We start from the raw sequence: 22,445 nt of genomic DNA on the forward strand, positions 1-22,445 counted from the left end.
GGGATTAGGAAGCATTTTAGTTTTTATTAAATGACGTCAAAATGTTGTGCTGCTCTTAGCTGGCGTTAAATTGAAGCCTTGTATATTTTTGTAGACGTTTTATTTGCTCCTTCACTGCTGCATTCGTTGTTTCATCGTTTTCAGATGTTGAATCTTACTGATTATTTGTTGCGTTAGATTAACAGTGTCTGTTCCTAAGCTGCTTTTATATGTTTGTGAATTTACTTTTTCAGAGTGATATTAACTACACATAACTTGGCATTTTGTTAAAATACTAAAATTAAACAGTAGAAAAAGCAACTTAAAGATAACATAGATGAATGGACTGTTGTACTGTTTCTTGTTGAACACCAGGCAGTAAAAGCTCATCTTTTTTATTCATTATTTTTCTTCTGAAAACAATCCACTCTCTAAACAGAATATTCAATCATTTTCCACACATTTCCCTTCCAGGGGAACATTTGGGAGCAGATCTTCCAGATATCCTTCATATTGGAGATGATTAATACGGTACCATTTATAATCACAGTGAGTAATTCATGTACATTTACTCCAATTTATTTATTCTGCAAAACAGTGTGTGTGTTGAAATGTCCAAACTGAGAGGTATTCTACTGTTAGCAGCATGATGTTAGAGCCTTTACTGCACATTGTTTTACTGTTTATTTGCAAAAAAAAGAGAGAGAATCAGAAATTATTTTAAAAGTAATTGTCCAGTACATGCTTTTACTACTTCTCTAGCGCTTAAGTAAAGTTTTAATCCTTTTCTTATCTACTTTTTACTTATTTAAGATCTTCTGGGCTCCGTTGAGAAACATATTCGTCCCCGTGTTTCTTAACTGCTGGCTTGCCAAAGGTGCTCTGGAGAACATGATCGTAAGTCTTTTTTTCCATTACAAGATTCTGTAGCTGTCAGCTGAAAACATTACGTTTTATAAAGGTATTAACATAAAGATGAACAAAAAAACATATTTGCAGACAACCTGAACAATAGAAAAAAAAATAGTTCCAGTTTTGTTTCCCCATTTTAACTCTTGACATTAAACTTTTAGGACATTCTGGTGTTGAAGCTACAAAGTGATAAGTGGAGCTATTTACTTTTACTTTTAACACACTTTTAGAGATATTTTCAATATTAAGGATATTTTACACTGGTCTTATATACTTTATATAAAGTAATTATTTCAGTTATTACAGTTTCCCAAAATACATTTTAGCTATTCCAGTTTCATATTTCAATCTGTAGTTTCATGCAGTGTAGAATAATAAACATCTCAATTCCTTCAATTCCTTTATTTTCAGTAAACATTGTTTTCATAATTGTATTCAAAGATTCAACCTTTCATGGTTTATCTTGTTCATTGACTTGAAATGTGTTGCTCGCAGAAAATACATGAGTTACAGAATCTTAAGTTCATGCAGTTTGTACTTTTGTAGATTTTGATGGATCATTACCCTCCTAGCAGCTTTATTAAAGCTGATTAATGTTGTTAGATGTGGAAGCTGTTGATTTTACCAGTGAACAGAATTTAATCGGATGAGCCGGTTCCTTCCTTTCGGGTTAGTTGTCGTCTCTCGTGTTGTAAATACATCTAATCTGTCCACAAGGCAGTGCATCTTTTTGAAGGCAGTAAAACTGACGCCATCCATGTAACACTGTTATCAGCAACTCTGGGTTCTTTGATATACAAGTGTGCTGTGTAATTAGTTGGCCTTTAAAGCTAAAACCAGTGACTTCTTCAGCTTCAGTTGGCTGATTTGCTTCAAGAAAAAATGCAGTCACGACCAGCTAGAAGTTGGTTTCTGCAGCAGAGAAGTCATTAGTTTTTCCTGGTAGTATTATGCATAAATTCCAGTAAATGTATGCAACAAGAAAGGAACAAATGCACAGACTTGTATCTGCCGGAAGACTTTTAAAGGAGTCAGATCACATCTTACATGATCTATGCTATCACTGAGATTCAGACGAGGTCATGACAGGATGAGCGCATCATGCCAAGGCTGCAGTCAACAGATGGTAAAACCTGGGGCCAGCAGGGAGGAGGTGGCAGGCTGGACATGCTAACAAGGTGCAACTGAGAACCACTCATTAGCTGCTTCATATGAAGATGGACAGCATGCTAATGTAGACACACCAGTGTAGTTTGCATATAATAAATAGCATGTTAAACATGAGCAGATTTGTGCACATAAAGAACCGTAATATAGCAAAAATGTTGTGGATTTGTGGGGTACAGTTTAGTTTAGTATTGTGCTTTTTTAGGAAATGACCCAGTTATCATCTATTCTAAACAACATTCCAATATGTGAGAGTATAAATATAAACCAGAGTTTCCTGTAAGGTTCGCATCAAATTCTGTCCAGTCGCTGCGCATGTTTTACTTTGTAAGGCAATAGAGAAGCTGCATTTCATTTCTGAGCTGATGACATACAGAGTATTCACAGGAGGAAATATGGAGACGATAAACTTTTCTTCTTCCCCCAGAATGACTTCCATCGTGCCATCCAGAGGACGCACTCCGCAATGTTCAACCAGGTGTTCATCCTCATCTGCACCTTACTGTGTCTGGTGTTCACAGGGTGAGGGAACATCTGCTCTTTAAACATCTGCTGGCATGCTGGCACATTTCCACTGAGGCCACATGTGCTCAGGTTTTTCTGTAAGATATAAATTTACTGAAATGCACCACAGTAAAATATAAGCTGCTGTATATGTACTTAAAATTAAAAACCTGGTAACTTCAACTGTAGTCAATCAAGTAAAAAAACAGATTTTTAAGGCCCAAATCTGAAGGTAAGATATTTAATTAGTAAAGATAATTACTCTAATTCTCAATGTTTATTAGAGATGCAGCATTGAGAATTTTTCTGGACCAATATGTAAAGCTTTGACCTGCCAATTTTAATTGTTTATCACCCCTTTTTAAGATTTTTCCTCACAATAAATACAATGTTCTTTGAAAATATACAAATAAAATAAACAGTTTAGGTATAAACAAAACTTAGCTAAAAATTAAATTCAGCTCGATGTTGTTCACAACAATAAAATACACTTTGTAAAAAATAAGCAATATGTAAATTAATAACCAGATAACTTCTGCTGTCGTCAACCAAGTTTTAAACAGTTTTGCCTCCTTACTTTACAAGAAGAAGAAGGGGGGAAAGGAAATTTCATTGTGATGCTAGTTAACAAACAATGCAGTCAGATTTAATTTATTATTAAACTAACTCAGAAAACCCTGTAGGTTGCATTGAGTCATTGACTTGCAGCATTCACTCTTCCTGCACAAGCAAGTAGCGACATTTTATGTCAGTTATTTTCCTGACGTTAATCATCCTGCCTTGTATCTGTTGTGCAGGATCTACAGCTAACCCAGTGAAATACATTCAGTTGTTCATCTGTTCTTCTCTTTATGTGTTATTGATTTGGACTTTTATAGCACCAATTTATTTTAATCAAAGCGGGCTCCTCCTTGCCCATCGCGCTCTGGCCGTGTTCGTGAGCCGTGACGACCACCCATCTGCTCAGGCAGCTTCATTTCCCGTGTCTCAGGGTTTGATTAAATCTTCAATTTATCTGAGAAAGAAAATAACCAAATTAATTAGCACAGCTTCTGAAGGAGATTACCAAAAGAACAATCAATGTCACTTCAAAATGAGGTACTGAGCAGAAGCTGCATTGACTTTGGTGCCCTTTGGTCTTGATCAAATAGAAAACTAAATTGTGGTCCTGAAGCAACTTGTCTTTGTGAGACATACATCACATGCAGACATGAGCTTCAGTAGAAACAGAACAGTTTCTCTCTATTTTAGTATTTATACTTTTAAAGGGGACTTATTGTACAAAGTTTACTTTTTGCATAGTTTAATACTTCCATTTGAATCTCAACTGCCTCTAAAAAAAAAAGCTGAAGCGCTTTAAAATAAAACACCCAGCCATTTTCTGTCAATAAATTAATGCTTTTTGGTGTCTGGAAAATGAGCTGTTTGAAAAACCTTCTGAATGTAACGTCACAAATCATCAAACGTGCTGAGATCCAGCACGTTTGGTCAGCTGGTTTTACTGCTGTATGCGCTGTACAATGGCTGCTGGAAAAGACAAGTGTTTTGTTATTGACTTACCAACAATGAAACCACTTGGTGGACTCCTGCTGAGTGTGCGGGAGGTTCTACTTTTGCTTTTCAGAGATGTACGGTTGTATAATTGCACATCTGTTTGCAACCATTTTCAAGTGCGAGTTAAAGCATAGAGTTGGGGGCATGGCCAACAGCAGCTTACTTGGATTTAAAGCAACAAGAGGCTCTAAAAACGCTCAAAATAAGCAGAACTGAACAAACTAAAATTTCATATCTAAGAATGATTTTGTGTAAAAAAAAAAACTTCTTCATATAATAAAAATGTTTTTTTATAGTCAATAGACAAATTCTAGCCTGTCCAAGGATGCATAATAGATCATCTTTAAAACAAAAATATATGACATGCTTTCATTTGAGTCTTTTCTACTGACGATCAAGTAACACTGTTTATTATTCATTTGTAATAATGTTATGTAAACATTTTTATTTGTTGTTGTGTTTCCTTTGGCAACCAAAAATATTTCCAAACAGTCAAATTTGTCATTCTTTTAGCCAAGGGTTCAAACATGATTCAGCTAGCTAACTGGTAGCCCAGAGAAACAGGTTGGGGAAGGGCAGCACAAAAACCAGAGAAACCTCTGGTTGTCTTAAAACTCCAACTTTTTTTAAAACCTTGGTATTCCATAAATAGCCATGCCTTAACGTGTTTTCATTTCAGCCATCCTTACCTGAAGGACATTGGTTGCATGTAAATAATTCATCCTATCTTTCTGCAGAGCCTGTGGGATTCAGCATCTTGAGCGAGCCGGGAAAAACCTGTCCTTGTTTGACTCCTTTTATTTCTGCATCGTCACCTTCTCCACTGTGGGCTACGGCGATGTTACTCCACAGATCTGGCCCTCACAGCTGCTGGTGGTTATTCTCATCTGTGTTGCTCTGGTAGTCCTTCCGCTACAGGTATGGACCACATGAAACAGACTTCATATGAACCGTCTCCTAGAATTTGAAATTCTTTGACTTTCTGCAAGCAGAGATGTGCTTCTTATGAGTCTGTTATCAAATTTTAATGTGCAGTTTTTTTGCAGCTGATGTGGCCTGACAACAAATCAAAAACTAATGAGGGCCTTACATTCTCAGACTTTAGGCTACAGGAGGAGTTTTTGCATCTCAGTCAAAATGTCGGCCTAATTAGATCCTCGCTGCATTAACCGGCAATTCTGTCAACTGGAAAACTCGACTGCTTCACATTTTCTAATGAGATGTTCATGTAAAACTAATCGTGGGTTTTTTTTCTTTTAAATGTGCTGCCTATATACTAGGCAGCACATTTTAACCCTTTTTAACCATTGCTTCTGTCCAACTGTTTCAGTTTGAGGAGCTGGCGTACTTGTGGATGGAGAGCCAGAAGCTCGGAGGGAACTACAGCCGTCACCGGGCGCAGACGGAGAAACATGTTGTGTTGTGTGTCAGCTCGCTCAAGATCGACCTGCTGATGGATTTTCTTAATGAGTTTTACGCTCATCCTAGGCTGCAGGTACAGAGGCCAGCGCTTTTCGAGAGCTTTTCTTTTCTGTGTAACACCCAAAAACATGGCCATGTAAAACAGGGAAAACCAGAGTTTGAACCAACTAGCTCACCAGCTTATTCTTAATTGACTACAAATATTTCCTACTGAATTCAAACCACACCTTTAGCATTGTCAGTCACAAGTTTCCATTTTGTCTGTTTGCTATTGTAAACTTTTGCACAATGGGATCATTTATATTCTTGTTGCTTCAGTCTATGGATGCAAATGTTGAGAAAATCCTGCTGGAGCATCCAAACTTTATTACATGATACTCTTCCTGTTAGCAGGAGGGAAAAACTTGATCAAAAAGTGCCTGAACAAAGTAGCAGTTTAGTGGTGTTCACACTAAACTGTAAGACACGTTATAACATTTCCTGTCTTACATTTTCCGCAGAACAGATTTGTTCATTTTAAATGGGTTGTGCAAACTCTGCGTCACATTTTAGGCTAGATTTTAGCCTTGGTTATGAAACTGCACAAGTTACTCAACAGACCGTTGCTAGGTAACCACAAGTTGCTCAGCAGGTTGTTGCTAGGTAACCAAAGAGTGAGGGAGTTGGTTGATACCACCAAACTTGCTTTGCTGTGAGAGGTTGAGCAGATAAAGTCTTTCCTCTCCCAGAATGCTGTTTGGATCTTGATCGAAGTTCAGTGAAGTTCTTGAATATCAACAGGAATCATATGTTTTTCACCATATATACTTTTATTGCTTTATTGCCCAGTCCTAGTCTCACATAAAGTTTGATGATTTTAAAGGAAGCGATGGAATCCCTAAAATGAAAAAAAAGCTGTCTGTTTTGCTTCACAGGACTACTACGTGGTGATCCTGTGCCCGACAGAAATAGACATTCAGGTTCGCCGCATCCTGCAGATCCCCCTGTGGTCTCAGAGGGTCATTTACCTGCAAGGATCGGCCCTCAAAGACCAGGACCTGATGAGGGCCAAGTGAGTTTTAGCCTGCACACGTTTACAGGACAATCTAGACATTTTAAAAGTCTCAGCTGGTTGTAAAATCACAGTGTTAAGTGGCAGCACAAAGCCAGTAGGCAGCAGTTACACGGTGCGCTAGCTACATTGGCTGCCCTCTGCTTGCACATCAATGTAACAGGATTTTATCCTACATGTATCATCTGCGCTGAACAAAGGCTACAGACATTAAAATATAAGTTTCCCAGATTTTTTTATCACCTACAATTTTTTTCTGTATCAGTAAATCCTTTGCTGCATAATCTTACAGCCAGATATTGTTTAACATCTTTTTTACAACTGAGTCATAATTTATTGGTGCTGAAGTGCTTCACAGAGCACAGTGTAGTTCTGCTGGTAGAGGCTGCAGTCTGTAATGTAGCCTCTACCAGCTACATTACGGACTGGTAATGGTTTGGTTTGATTAACAGTGCTGGATGGTTTGTTGCATTTCTTCCCGTTGTCTCGCCATCTTTTCTCATTTTAAATTAAAAAACAAAAAATTGTTGAAGATTCAAATCAACAATTTTGACATTTTTCAAACATTACAAGAGGAAATGTTTTGTCACAAAATGCCTTAAAATATACAAAATTAAAACACAAATGTTCTGCAAATTAAAAACAATAATCTTAACTTCAAGTTATTCCATCAATTTTGCATCATTTAATATCATCTTGCAGATTATTTTCTTTTCTTTTTTTTTGTGTGGGAGCATTTGAGCATTTCCAAACTGAGCATGAATTTATCTAATTATTAAATTGTGTGATCAGCTGAATCCCTGCCTTGTTGTCTCTGATTCATTTAGGATGGACGATGCTGAGGCGTGCTTCATCCTGAGCAGCAGGAATGAGGTCGACCGAACTGCTGCTGTAAGTAAAGTAACAAGGCTGCTGATGTAAATGTAGAACAGCGTAAAGGGGTAATTTCCCTTCATATTATACTTCCAAGTCATTTTACGATATTAGATCCTGAATTAACAAAGAGAAAGTTGAGACTCTGTAAAATTCTTGGAAATTGTTGTGTTGGTAAATAAAACTGATCTTTCTCCTGCTGCAGGATCACCAGACTATTTTGAGGGCTTGGGCTGCAAAGGACTTCGCTCCAAACTGTCCTCTCTACGTCCAAATCCTCAAACCGGAAAATAAGTTTCACGTAAAATTTGCAGGTAAATTGAAAACATATACATATCTTCATGAATACTATATATATATGTATATACTTTTCAGACCTAGAAATGATTGTAAATGATTTCTTTTCAACAGATCATGTTGTATGTGAAGAGGAGTTCAAGTACGCCATGTTGGCTCTGAACTGCGTGTGTCCAGCCACGTCCACCTTAGTGACTCTGCTGGTTCACACCTCCAGAGGACAGTGAGTAAACACTACTGTTACTGTGAAATTTTAAACAACGTTCACCTTATTTTAGTAGAGTTACTTTAAAATTATTCAACTTCAATTCAGAAATTTAAAAACAAGTTCGAAACATTGGCACCTAGCTAATAAAATCTTCTTTTACTCGACATAAATTACTCATTTAAATACCTATTTGCAATCTGTAGGTTAAACAAAGAAAACAAACATGTAGCATCTTGATTTACTGATCTACAGAGGAGCTATCCTGTAGATGTTTTCCCTGAATGTTTGTTTATTGAACATGGCTAACTCCTCAAAGGAGAGCATTTCTTACAGAAATATTCCATGTTTCACTTTGAATATTGTTATTTGTATTTATGATTCTATCATGTTTAAGTAGGCAAAGAAAGACTGCTACAGCGCAACTAAAATGTCATTTTGTTTAAACACTCAGAGATTTGGTGCTATCGTTGGTTTTGCCATTTTTGTTGGATCTCACGTGGCATCAATGCTTAAAGCTCCTGTGTGGCAGGAAGAACGGTGGCAGTAATAGCAGAAAAGCAGAATAACAGAAATTTTTTTAAACCAAATTTTAGTTATTCTGTAATCCTGAAGAAATTTTATTTGCAACAATATAATTAGCTATATTTATGTAAGCATCCACTTGCTGCCAGTTTTTAAGCCGGTTCTTGTAATAATTTGGTGTTTGGCCTGTGCGTAATGTTTCTCCCTTCGTCTTTCAAGGTTTTGCAGCTGGGACTACTACCGAGTCCAAACAATCAGTAGCAATCAAACGCCGAGCTTGAAAAACAAATGAGAGACTTCATGCTGGCCACGTTCTTTTCTTGTACTTACATTCTGGTCATTATTCACTTGATTTAACTTTACTTGACAGTTTAATCAAAAATAAATTCTGTGGAAGCGTCTTTTCAGCTGCACAGACTCCAGACTGACTGATGCGCTGCCAGCACAGCAGAAACCGTGTCACTGAGCATCACCTGCTTCTTCTTTTAGCCTGTAAATCTGCCCGTCTATTTGATCAGCTTCTCTCACCAAATTAAAAGCACGGCACATCTGTGTCTATTATAGAAACTAACACTGGCTTTTGCCTGTGAAGGTGACAAAAACTCAAAGTCAGTATCTCCGCCGCAGGTGTTAATTTAAACGCCGTCAACACAATTGAAAGTTAGAGCATATGTGTCCAGCTTACTTTCATGTGTTTGTTGTTGTGGCTACACCTGAGGAGGAGGAGCAGGACCGAGCAGGAAGGGATTCCATTTTTTTAAATTGTAAATATTTTCCTACCAAATTTAAATAAGAGCTCAAAGATATTATGGTTCTATTATGTGGTTTAAGCATAAATCTATCAAATCTGGGCTGCTAATAATTTATTTGAACTATTCACACATTGTCAAATTTTCAGTTAGTAAAAATTATGTGCACAAGTTGAATTATATGTTGTATTTTCTCTGCTTGCTCTGACGTATACATACAGTGACCGACATATTTCACAGTCGTGGTTTTAATTAGTTTGATGCCATTTGAAGACTCTTGTTGTGAAGGATCCCATAAATGGAGGCATAATCAGACCGATTGATCCGATGCTGGCAGTTCAGTAAATTAAACGTAGCATCCAGTCTGCAGAACATAAACATCCAGATAAATGTTGACATGCTCTTCATCTGCCAGCAGGGTTCTGGTCATTGCTGGACTTGTCTTTCCCTCTGCACTTATTGAAGACAAAACATCTTGAAAAAGCTTTTCTGTCACAGCTGTAAAGTCCAAAGTAAAACTATTTTTAACAGTCGGTGCTCTTTGGTGGTTGAAATATCCCTGCTCTACTTTCACTCCCTGCAGCAACGAGACTGAAACGATTAACTGACAATCAAAAAACATTATTTTGTTTGTTTTTTAAGGCTCACTATTAAAAATATTCTTTTAATAAAACAATTTTAATGAATTAGTAACTATGCAACTGTTCTACTATGTTAGTAATCACTAAAAGAAGTCACAATTTGATCCCTGCTACAAAAAAGTTGAACGTAATGAAGGAAAACAGAACAAGAGTATTGAAACCTCAATGCATAATGTTAAGCCCAGCAGATTAAGTTTTCATATTTTACTTTATCCAATCTGCCAGAATCCCAAATTGAATCTGATTAAAACAAAAAAAAATATTTTTGTAATAATCCTGAAAGAAAACCAAGAACAATGTGACGTTATTGACCTTATAGAGTGCAAACTGCGTCTGTAGTCATCTACAAAAGGAGGATATGAATTGTTGCTATATATAAAACAGTAAATAATAAAGTGCTCTTTCCCCAGAGAGGGGCAGACGTCCCCGGAGCCGTGGCAGAGGACTTATGGCCGCTGCTCTGGGAACGAGGTGTACCACATCCATTTAGCGGACAGCAAGTTTTTTGGGGAGTATGATGGAAAGAGCTTCACCTACGCCTCCTTTCATGCCCATAAGAAGTCAGTGAATTCTCTGTTTCCAAATGTTGGATTAATCTGTGACACAGAATAACTTAAATCTGAGTTTGAATTTCCCTGCAGGTATGGTGTGTGTTTGATCGGGGTGAAGAGGGAGGACAACAAGAGCATCCTCCTGAATCCCGGACCGCGTCACATCATGGCTGCTACCGACACCTGCTACTACATCAACATCACCAAGGAGGAGAACTCAGCCTTCATCTTCAAACAGGAGGAAAAACATGGGAAGGGTCTCCCCGTCACCGGGCTCTACGACGCCCCCTCCAGGCTGCCTGTGCACAGCATCATAGCCAGCATGGGTAAGACTGAAAACCAGACAGAAATGACATGTAATAATCAGTGGGAGGTTTTGTAGGTTGGCGTGAAAGAGAAAGTAGATGCTTTATTTTAGTCAAAACTGCATTTTGTACATTTCTGAATGGTGGCTGCCTTGTTGATGCTTTTGCATGATTTCTTTACTGACCTGCTTTCCTTTACTTTATCGGCTGACTTTATTGTTATGTGCCTGTTTTTGTTTTTTTGACCTGTGAAAGTTGATCAGACCACCTCATTTGGTAAGTTCATGCATGATGCATCCTTGTTTCTTTTTACACCATAATGTTATTATGTATTTCTTTACTGTTTCAGGGACACTTTACTTAATCTGCATGCGCTGTACAAATGTTAATGTACAGCACATACACTCAATTTGTGCTGCAACTAACGATAATTTTAGTAAACAATTATTCTACCGATTAATTAATTGGATTTAAAAAAGGAACATTCTGTACATTGTTTTATTTTACCACTTGAGTCTTTTGTTCAATGTTAGAAGTACTTTGAGAGATGCAAAGAAATAAACAATTATTCCTTTTTTTTAAAATAAGAAACATTTTATTACCTAAAGTGCAACAACATAGCATTCCTTATTCTTGATCATTTGCAGCAAAGGATGCATCTGCAGATAAATAAATCCTTTTAACATCAACTTGATGTTTTTGCTTGACTTATCAACCCAATATAGGACTAATCTGTTGATTATTTTTTCAATTAACCGGTTAATAACTGGATAGAAAAAGGTGTGTATTTAATGCAATTTAATGTAAATACATATTTTTTGTTCAGTTTTGACTTGATTACTTCTCTCAGAATGGCCTTTTTTGGTTCTAATTGACTAATTAATTGATTTCTAAATAATAGTTGACAATTATTTCAATAATCGATCAATCCAATAATCATTTCAGCCATGAACTCAACAGATGCATTATGGAGTTTTCATGCATCATATTATGAGCAGTTATATGATGTATGTCAATAAAGTATTTTCTGTATTTATAGATAAACTTCTGTGACTGCAGTTTGCATGTTACTCTGTGTACACAAAGCATTTTTCTGAAAATCAATACATTTTCTCCTCAAGACGAAACAGGACGTTTTGCTGAGTAAACAAATAAAAAATGCTGAGTGTCAGAAATGTACAAATGGAGATCAGTTTTTATATGCAAAGAGCTGTAGAACTGCTGTGCGTCATTTGATTTCTGCTTCGCTTATGAAATAATCTAAATTAGTTGACGCCGCCCGTGTAATTTGTAGGGACTGTAGCGATAGATCTCCAGCATCCCGATCCTCCGGAGGAAAGTGGGAAACTGACTCTTCCCACCGAAAACGGAGCAGGAAGTCGAAGGCCAAGCATCGCACCCGTCTTGGAAATTGCTGACTCCTCCGCCATCTTGCCCTGCGACCTCCTCAGTGACCAATCGGAGGACGAGACCAACCAATCAGATGACGAGGGATCCGTGGGGTCGGAGTGAGTAGCGCGGATGTGTTTCAGTGCATGAAGAAACAGCGGAGATTTCTGGAATTTGGGGTGTTTAGTGAGGCAGCTGCGTTCTGCGATTTGAAATTGATTGATCTCACCTTTCTTCCTCGCCGTCATCCCTCATTGGCTGTCGAACGGGAGATGGATGAGGTTTCAGCAGGCGTATAATCAGTGTGTCACGATGCTGGAAAACGCAGTGACTAATATCATGACAGGAAGGTCAGATTTTTTCTTCTAGTGATGCTGATGCTACACGGATCCTTCCTGCCAATGTCCCTAATGCAGTCGACATCACAGCAACTCAAGGAAATCTTCAGTAATCTTTCTGATGACAGAAATGTGATAGATAGGGGCTCGGATGCAGTGAGGAATCAGTCACTAATCCCAAACAGCAACTGTTAGACTGACTCCAACATAAACAGGTCTCTTAAACTTGCTCATAACATAACATGGTCTTCTGAGCCTCTGTCACTGCAGAGGCGCAGAGCTGGTGTTGAAACAAGTTAAGAAAAAAGTGCAGCGTGAAACTCAAGGTCCCACAGTGCCATCATGTGGCGATTAAGTGGCAACTGCATCTATATTAATGCTGGAAAGTCAAACTGGAAATTTAAAGAGATAAAACTGACTGGGGTAATGCATCACAAATTAAATGAAATGAATCAAGCTGCCACTTAAATGCAAATCAAAACAAGTCAAGTTGTTTTACTTTAACATGCATTTAAGGCTGTAAGTCATCAGTGAATGGATTTAAGCTGCAGCAGAATCTGATAAAAGGCTGGGAACCTGAAACTTTCTTCTGAAAACAGTTATTTATGGTAATAGATTTATTTTATTTTGAAACCAGATACCGGATGTCAAAACAAACCAAAATATTCTTTGCACAAGTTGAATAGCAAGAGGACATATTTATAACTCTCAAACTGGAACAATTTTTTGTCACATTTCAACCACAAACCTCAATGTAATTTATCGGGATACAAGGGTTTCAAATTATTTTTACAAATAAAAATATGAAGGTTAATTTTGTTTTCAGCCTAATTTACTCTGATCTCCTTTAATAAATCCTGTGTCATCTCAGATAGCCCACATCTTTACTTCATGCCTTCCTCCCTTCTCTCTGCCCACTTTCTGTCCTAGTGCCACAAAAACCATCAAAAAATGTAAGACTGTGGCAAACACTAACTTTCCAGCAGGACAACAATTCTTAAGGAAGAAGGCTTTTTCTTGTCCCTTAACAACTAAGTCCTATTTCTGTCACATGTTGTTTATTTCATAAAATATGCCATAGATTGATAAAGATACTTTACAAGGCTTTGTATTTACCTTGTGTTTTAGCACAGGTTTCAATCACCTCTAAATTTCTGTTTCCTGTCCGCTAGCTTTGTGAAGGGCTACCCTCCAAACTCCCCCTATATCGGCAGCTCTCCAACTCTGTGCCACCTGCTGCCACAGAAAGCTCCTTTCTGCTGCCTTCGCCTCGATAAGGTGAAGTTGAAATGGCTGTGTAACATTTCCCTACATCTTTTCTCTCTCTTTCTTCCTCGTACTCATTACAGAGACAATAAGTAAGGTGATTTCTCTGCTAAAAGCCTGACGACTTCCTGCTGAACTCTGTCTCCACCCAGGGCTGCACACATAACAGCTTTGAGGATGCCAAGGCCTACGGCTTCAAGAATAAGCTGATTATAGTGTCTGCAGAGACGGCAGGAAATGGGCTCTATAACTTCATAGTTCCCCTGCGAGCTTATTATCGGCCCAGAAAGGAGCTCAACCCAATAGTGCTGCTACTGGACTATCCGTAAGACTCCTCAACTTCTGTTCCAGCCTCATGTGTGACTGTTTTTACTCGTACAAAGATGCAGAACCAGTGGAAATGCTGTAATTACATTAGGAACTAATGACTACACCTAATGGCTTTTTAATTTGCAGTCATTTCAAAACAAGCTTCGAAAGCATCTGTACATCCCTGAGTTTGTTTATGCAAACATCCATTCATTTTTTTTTTTGATTAGTTATTTTTCTGTTTAAATTTTCAATCACTTTTGCCACAAAGCGAAAAAGAAAATCACACAAAAGTGGAGCCAGGAAATGTCTGGCTCTCGTTGAATTTCCATTAGCAGCTCATTTTTTAGCGAATCCTCCCACTGCTTTGCTCAATTAAATATTGATTCCACTTCCTTTTCGAGGGAAATTCTAGCAAATATTCCCATTCCTCATCAGCACGCAAATTTCAGGAAAACGTTCAAATTGTTTCATAATCTGTCAGTGAGGTTTTGTTCCACAATTTCTGTTTCCTGCAGACCAGACAACCACTTCTTAGAGGCCATTTGCTGCTTTCCAATGGTTTACTTCATGGCTGGAACTATTGATAAGTAAGTGATCTGAAGTGTGACATGATGATTATTTGTTTTATTTGAAGCAGAAAAGCAGTAATACCAGAGTCCCTAAATGCTTGTTTCTCAAACGCATCAGTTTGGACAACCTGCTCCAGTGTGGAATAATCTATGCTGATAACTTGGTGGTTGTGGACAAGGAGAGCACCATGAGCGCTGAGGAAGACTACATGGCAGACGCCAAGACTATTGTCAATGTCCAGACAATGTTCAGGTAACAAATGGAGAGGCTCACTGTTTACAAATATGAACTCTGAAGCCTAATGCTTCAGCTCGAGTGAAAACCGTATTCACTTAATGGATCCTGTCTCTTCACTACTTCAGATAACAAAATGAGTTTGTTTTAAACTAACACTTAGCTGTGAAAGAATTAAAAACACCTATGGTTGTTCTGAATGGGCTTCTTCTGAGTACAAAGCTTTTGTTTCCCTGAAAAAAGAGCCCTTCATCTTTCCTCTTCCTCACTCAGATTGTTCCCCAGCCTCAGCATCATCACGGAGCTCACACATCCGTCCAACATGAGGTTCATGCAGTTCAGAGCGAAGGACTGCTACTCCCTCGCTCTGTCCAAACTGGAGAAGGTTGGTGTTTCTAGACAGATCTTTACCTTAGAACATTGTTTTTTTCTGTTTGACAGAGACAAAAACCTATTTTGCAGCTACTTGGTGAGCAAATATATAACATTATGGCACTATTATTATTATTTATTTATTTTTGTTTTTTTACTTTGGTAGACCGTACGTACCCTTATGTCTTGACTAGTTTGCCTGTCAGAAAACGTAATAGTTTAAGTATTTTTCCATCAGTCAGTAATATCTGTTTTTGACCAAAAGTTGTTCTATAAAAGCAGTCTGATGATAGATGAAGAACAGCAGACTGGAGTAAACAAAACTAATAAATTTTAACATAAACCTTACACTGCACAAAGATAAAACAAATTCACCTGGTGATGCTTTGGTGAGTTATGTAGACCATCTGAAAATTAGTTATTATACATTCTTGCAACTCAGTTCAATTGAGTTTGTTTCAAACTTCTTGTTCCATTCCATTCCATTTTAAAAATGAAACAAGTTCAATTTACATCCGACTAAAAATAATCTTTTTGTCCAAATCCAGTTCAAATCACTTCAGTTGATTCCAGAACAATCCACACATTTAAATTGAGTTGGATCTAATTATATACTAAAATAAGTCTAATTGAGAAAGCTGTGCTGTTGAGTCAAAATTATCTGTCCAATAATCCTTCATCCTGACCAAGAACATGGCGACAGTAGAGAGGACCCACTCCTCTTTAACAGGAATCTGTGTGCAAAACTTTGTCGATATTCTGCTAATCTCAAACAACACAGTTTTGTAATCGTTGTGTTTCTAGTAAATAAGAAACTAGGTTTAAATCACATGTGAATAAGTTTATTCACTTGATAAGTCACTGAAAAACAAGCCGCAGGAAGGAGACACAGCTGAACAGAGACATTGACTACGGAAACTGTGGGTACGAAAACATTTTCTGTGGAGTCGTTTCTGTAAAACACTGAGATGACGACACCAGTTGGCCCCTCAGTGGCTATACTTTTAAACGAGACACAACTAAGCAAAGAAACTTTGGACTAGATGTACACAACAGGCCAAAAGTTTGGAAGCTAGATTCATTTTCCACAGATGTTTCACTGATTTACTTGGACCAAAATAAATTGCTCTAAAAAGAGTTACTAATAGAATCGGTGTTTTGTTTATTTTCCAGTTATTTTTGCATGGACTTGGTTTTTTTCCATGTAGTTTTACTAATAATGGCATAGCATATGCACGACATGCAAACTGTATTTATTTATTTATTTATTTTTGCACTGACTAAGAATTCTTGTCAGCAATAAAACTAAGCCTCTTTTCTTTTAACATTCATTCAGCAATGGTCTGGTAACGTCAATTGTGGGAAATCGTGCATATCAATGAACGAAAAGTCTGAATATACAGTAAGTACATCCCACCTTTTTAAAGAAAAAAGGTCATTGTGAAGAGAAGCTTAGAGTTGCTTCCAAAACTGCTTGCAAACTTTTGGCCTGTAGTGTATTCCATAGAAAAAAATATTTGTCCATCCGATAATTTCTTACCCTGCATCACCAAATAGTTATATTCAGGTTTTTTTCCTTTATGTAAAGAATCCTTATTCATTTTGTTAATGTTTTTCAAATATTTCACATAAAACTTAAAAAGTATTTGAACTTATTAAACCTAACAATTTAAGTCTACAGTTGAGTCAAAACATTTTTCCCTTCAACACTACAAACACACAAAATCCTACAAAGTATTTTTGTCTAGTGTTATAATTTTAAAAAACTAGTAGATTTTTATGAATATTATTGACTTAAAACCAACTTAAATCTTGCTGAAAAGTTACTTATAATTTAGTTCTAAGATATTTGCAGTAGAAACTTCACAAAAGTACTTAGTAATTTTTTGCAGAGCATGCTGGTGCAAAATAAAAGAACAACTGCTGAGTAAGCAGATTCAAATGTTTTTGTTTATACTTGGACATTTTCTTCCCTCATTTTTCAGATTGAGCGCGATAAGGGCTCCAACCTGGCCTTCATGTTCCGGCTGCCGTTCGCTGCCGGCAGGGTGTTCAGCATCAGCATGCTCGACACGCTGCTGTATCAGGTGGGGAAGCAGAGCTGCAGAGTTGACCTTTAGTACTTTACAGAAAAGAGTAAAATGATAATAGACTTGTACAGAGCCTAATTTCTCTTGCTGTTCCACCTCAGGTAAATTATCACACAGCGTTTTTTTTCCTTGTCTTTTGACAGTCGTTTGTTAAGGATTACATGATCGCTATTACACGGCTTCTGCTCGGACTGGACACCACGCCCGGATCTGGCTACCTGTGTGTTGTACGTAACAAAACCTGAGGGTTTCAGTAGATAAAACGTGAGCGATATGAATCAACCCGATCGCTTTTTTTCTCCGTCCTCAGATGAAAATCACGGAGGAAGATTTGTGGATCAGGACTTACGGCCGACTCTTCCAGAAATTTTGTTCTTCCAGTGCTGAAATTCCCATTGGGATCTACCGCACTGAGTCGCACATGTTCTCTACGTCGGAGGCAAGCGAAGTTTGATAAATCGCCTCATTTCACATCCGGACCGACCCATGAAATCTGGCTTTATTTTCCATCTTATTTTTAAATCACAGAGTTTTATTTAAATAGAAGGAGTCATAACTTTGGGTTATCTTTATTCTTTTTTACTGATTCTTTCTATTTGCCTTATGTTTCTTGTTACTTTTGCTTTGCTCCACTTTAAGTGGATTTTCTTACCTTGTTTGCTTCATTACTTGTTGAATTAGACCAACGTTGCAGGCTGACAGCAGCTAATACAAAACAGAAGAGAGAAATTAAGTTTTTGCCTGGTTAACTCTATTTATTTTGTGCTTCATTTGACAGTGATGAATTATTTCATTTAATTTCAAACAAATAAATTGGTTTCAGGTCATTTTATCCTTTTACCAATTCAGATATTAAAAGTTTGTACACCCCTACTGCAATGCCACAAGACATAAAAGTAATGGACAGATTTAATTTCAGTATTTTTCCACCTTTAGTTTTACACATCCTATATAACTTTTAAAATGTTCCCCTTCAAATTTGTTTTTCAAGTATATATCATATTAAGGATGTAAAATAGTTTTCATTTGGTAACTACAATTTCACATATTGTCCTTCCCTGCTGTTATTTTGTTCCCATAAGTAAATAATTGCAAATATGTTTTTCTTTTCATGCTTAAGTATTTAAAAACATTGTTGAAATTAATTGTGTAATTTCATTTGATTGTGTAACATTTCATATAAACTTTATAGCCTTTTATAAAGTATGACAGATTATGACCTTAAAATCAAACCAAATTAACTACAAGTAGAGTTTTTTTTCTCAGTCATAAGTCATATCTCTTTACATTAACCTATATATACAGTTTAGAAAATTACTTTAAATCATTTTTGTTGCCAAAGTGTGTATGAATTCACCCCTGGTGCGTTAGCGTTCCCTGAAACATTTGGGTACAAAATGACCAAAACAATTGAAATATGAATGAGTGAAGTAGTGAAACGACCAGCAGCCAGTTTAATTGCTAACTTGAATTAAATGAATATTAACATTTCTATTGTTAATTTCCTGCTGTGTAAGTGAATTTTGAAATAGTAAATATATAATATTTACTATTGTATAGTTTTCATTTGATAACTACAATTTCACATATTGTCCTTCCCTGCTGTTATTTCCCTGCTGTTATATTTACTATTGTAAATATACAATATTTTCAATAGTAAATATTGTATATTTACTATTGTATAGTAAATATATAATATTTACTATTTAACAAGCCGATTTTTAAGCTTCAATGATTTCCTTTGCTTTGAATGCTTCATCTTTCATTGCATCTTTTTTTGTCTGGATGTCTCCTTGGCCTTCTCTTTCAGAGGAAGGACAGTAATGTGCAGGTGAGTCTCTGTTTTGATAATCTACCTGATTAGCAGAAGTAAGACAGAGAGAAAGGTGTGCATCAGAGACAAATGTTTGTTGCTCTCAAAGTTTCATAGAAAGCTATTTCCTCTTCCCCTTGCTGCTGTAGTCTCAAGTGTCCATCAATGCCGAGCATGGGGAGGAACATCAGGGCCGCGCCGGGTCCTGGAAAGAGAAAACAGCCCACAGAAACTCCACCACGAGTGACCAATCAGAGCATCCGCTGCTGAGGAAGAAGAGCATGCAGTGGGCTCGGCGGCTGAGCAGGAAGAACGTCAAACCGGCGAGCAGAGCGGAGCGCATTTCGCAGCAGAGACTCAACCTGTACCGGCGCTCTGAGAGGCAGGAGCTGTCAGAGCTGGTCAAGAACCGGATGAAGCATCTGGGCCTCCCGACTGTGGGATACGGTGAGCGCCACTGTTTAAGGAATGCAAACATCAGACAATATTTATTGTGTAAAATACTTGAATACAGTTGTTGACAATTATCTGTGTTTATCTTCCTTCCATCCAATTGTGATGATCATTTCCTCTCAAAAATTATTAATGCAACTGTGAATGTTTGCTGCAGATTGGAGGGGTAGTTCAATAAATAATTTGAATTTTGGAGGCAGATGTAATGTAGTTGGTTGAATTTATACTCAGTGAGCAAACTTTACACAGATTGACAAATTTAGATCTGCAAACTGGCAAAATCTGGAAAAGAGTGAAGAAATTTTCTGAAATAATATATTCAGTGCAGTTTAATTTATTTTGTCATGACAAAAATATAATTTATTCTGATTACAGTTGTACATCTACTGGTGCAAAACTGAGACACTATTTAAAATGCAGGAACGACTTTAAAGGTCATTCCAGAGAAAGCTAGACATCAGATCTGCGTTTTGCATTTTTTAATCATCCAGCCCATTTATCTATATATAATTAACCTGACGAGCCCACAGTCTCAACCTTTACTTAATTTTCCTTTTGTCAAACGCCACCGTGTGGTTTATTCCCACCAAACTGAATCCAGTGCTAACATGGAGCTAAAACACTTTTACGCCTCTCACACTATCAGATTCTGTGGCGTAGGAAGACGCCATAGTAAACAAATGCTCTAGCACTAATGTTGCACCAATGACCCAGGAGCATTCCTTAGTCTCACACTATGCTGTGCTGTCTCAATTGATATAGATTCGCTCACATCAGCATGTCGGATGCTTGAAACTAACAGTAAAACATACTTTTCTATTAGTTATTGGACTACTTGTTGGTGAAAACAATAAAATTATAAATAATTTAAAAAGATGATGTATAAATAGACAGCTAAACTGTCTTCCTGCATTGGAATCATCCATAAAAATTCAGAACTTGAACTGGAAGAGATGTCTGCTGTGATGAAAGATCGGATTCAAGCACCATTCTTGTTTGGCAGTGGATTTGTTTTGGTGGAACAACCATAAAGAGGGTTTTCACAAGACTTGATGTTGACACAGACCTTTTCTCTGCAAAATTAACTCACTTTAAGTGATTTCACTTCATTTATCGAGGAATAATGTTAGTATGTCACTTTTTGAGTTCGTATGGTTAGTAAATTTTTGTTTTTGATGAAAACTGTGACAAAAAGCCTTGAGAGGATCCATCTGAATCCAGGTCTCAGTATTGTTTGAATAAAAAAAGTATTGTCTCCTTCCATCAAAACACCTGTTGTATGATAATAACATTACAGTTCAAAGTAAACTTATAAAAGTTAGAAGAGTCTACAAGGTCTGAATGAATGCTTTGCCCACTGAGGCTCAACTCAACCAGTTAAATTATTCTGTTGTGGGATCAGCTGTGTTTAAAACTCCAATCTGTGCTACAGCTATTTTACCTCATCCCATTTCTCTCCATGGTGGATTTCATTAATTTCACTCAGTACCATGGTCCTTCAGAAATATCCCGTCTCCTTGGTAACCCTCATTAACATCCATGCAGCCATAATTCACACACATGCGATCACACAAACAAGTGAACATGAGCAGATACTGCATGATGATGCAGGAGCATTAAACTTTGAATGAGTTGCATTTTGCCTGCATCCTCCTCTTTTCAGTTTCATGCGTTTTCTTTCTGCTTCATGTTTAAAATCAGAACCACTTTCCAGATGTGTTGCAGCTGTAAACCTTTGTGTTTAATGTGGATATAAGAAGCACACACCTTTTTAAAATGCAGTGTTTTTGTGATTTTAAAAAATTAAACCCTGATAAGTCATTTAAGAAATTTTTAGTGCAATGTTTTTGTCCATTGTCTTCCAGTTAATATTGGTTTATTTTCTACGATCAACTCTTTTGTTTAGTTTACCTTCAAAATTGTCCCAGAATTGTGATAAACAACAATATTGTTGTTTTGAGACCATTTTCAACTAATATAATGCCGATTCTCAAAGAGCATTGACTTTAAATTTTAATAATCATTTAACACTGGAACCGGAAGACAATTTAAATATCCAAAATAAATAAACAAAACAGAAACAACAAATACAATGAATTATAGAAACAGATATGTGGGGAATACTGATACATATTTGATCAGTTTTCATCTGGTCTTTTTCACCACTTATGGTGAAGAATCCAGTTTTAGTAAAAATATTGTTGATAAACTGTAGCTTCAGCTACATAATTAAAATAGCAGAAAAACCCCAGTAGAATAACTCAGCTTCTTTATTGCAGACAGACAGATGTTTCACCAAATAAGTAATTTGAGTTTATAACAGCTTTCCTATTTTTCTCCTCTAAAAGTTTTGTTTGTTTTTCTGTTTTTCTGTCACAATAGAGTTGGAAAAGATCCTAAATGATTTATCTTGGATGCTAAAATCACAAAATCTGGGCGTTGTCCCAGGGATGTTTAAACCTTTGATGCAGGATATTTAAAAAGTAAATCATCTGGAGGTGTTTCCATACACACAGCAATGCATGAGCTCTTTGCTTTGCTCTCACGTGTCACCAAAAAAACGTTTCCAAAGCTTTCACTGCCTGCCTGATCTTTTTGTTTGATTCCTTCTTCTTTTTGTTTTTCCCCTTCTTTCTCTGACTCCTCTGTCTCCCCTTTCTTGGCTTGTAGAGGATGTTTCTAATCTCACAGCGAGTGATGTCATGAATCGAGTAAATCTAGGATATTTGCAAGGTAATTTATGTCATTCATAACCCTTTTTTTTTTTTACAAAGTGACTGCTTATGTCCAAGGTGGAGAAAGGAATTTGTCCTTTCGCCAGCATCCAGTAAAATCCAGTGCTTTGAGTTATTAAAGAGATTATCAAATAGGTT

The 22,445-nt window shown here is 37.0% G+C and overlaps 1 protein-coding gene across 22 annotated transcripts in view; it reads left to right on the top strand.

The window, feature by feature from the left end:
- Positions 1-22,445, top strand: part of kcnt1b (potassium sodium-activated channel subfamily T member 1b) — a 76,380-nt gene that overhangs the window by 47,395 nt on the left and 6,540 nt on the right. For 9 of the 22 annotated variants that reach the window (XM_016674230.1, XM_016674231.1, XM_016674235.1 and 6 more), the window contains 25 exons: positions 454-528; positions 793-876; positions 2,486-2,580; positions 4,854-5,034; positions 5,447-5,611; positions 6,453-6,589; positions 7,417-7,480; positions 7,668-7,776; positions 7,874-7,982; positions 10,290-10,439; positions 10,521-10,756; positions 10,991-11,011; positions 12,030-12,243; positions 13,635-13,740; positions 13,881-14,053; positions 14,556-14,627; positions 14,728-14,862; positions 15,118-15,229; positions 16,553-16,618; positions 17,202-17,303; positions 17,450-17,533; positions 17,617-17,745; positions 19,117-19,137; positions 19,269-19,566; positions 22,243-22,305. In XM_016674230.1, the coding sequence (XP_016529716.1) occupies positions 454-528; positions 793-876; positions 2,486-2,580; positions 4,854-5,034; positions 5,447-5,611; positions 6,453-6,589; positions 7,417-7,480; positions 7,668-7,776; positions 7,874-7,982; positions 10,290-10,439; positions 10,521-10,756; positions 10,991-11,011; positions 12,030-12,243; positions 13,635-13,740; positions 13,881-14,053; positions 14,556-14,627; positions 14,728-14,862; positions 15,118-15,229; positions 16,553-16,618; positions 17,202-17,303; positions 17,450-17,533; positions 17,617-17,745; positions 19,117-19,137; positions 19,269-19,566; positions 22,243-22,305 (3,001 nt within the window). The remainder of the gene's footprint in view (positions 1-453; positions 529-792; positions 877-2,485; positions 2,581-4,853; positions 5,035-5,446; positions 5,612-6,452; positions 6,590-7,416; positions 7,481-7,667; positions 7,777-7,873; positions 7,983-10,289; positions 10,440-10,520; positions 10,757-10,990; positions 11,012-12,029; positions 12,244-13,634; positions 13,741-13,880; positions 14,054-14,555; positions 14,628-14,727; positions 14,863-15,117; positions 15,230-16,552; positions 16,619-17,201; positions 17,304-17,449; positions 17,534-17,616; positions 17,746-19,116; positions 19,138-19,268; positions 19,567-22,242; positions 22,306-22,445) is intronic. The other 13 variants (XM_016674240.1, XM_016674241.1, XM_016674233.1 and 10 more) reach the window with 8 other exon arrangements.

The sequence above is a fragment of the Poecilia formosa genome, unplaced genomic scaffold, assembly GCF_000485575.1.
Source record: "Poecilia formosa unplaced genomic scaffold, Poecilia_formosa-5.1.2 Scaffold92, whole genome shotgun sequence".
Lineage (NCBI taxonomy): Eukaryota > Metazoa > Chordata > Actinopteri > Cyprinodontiformes > Poeciliidae > Poecilia > Poecilia formosa.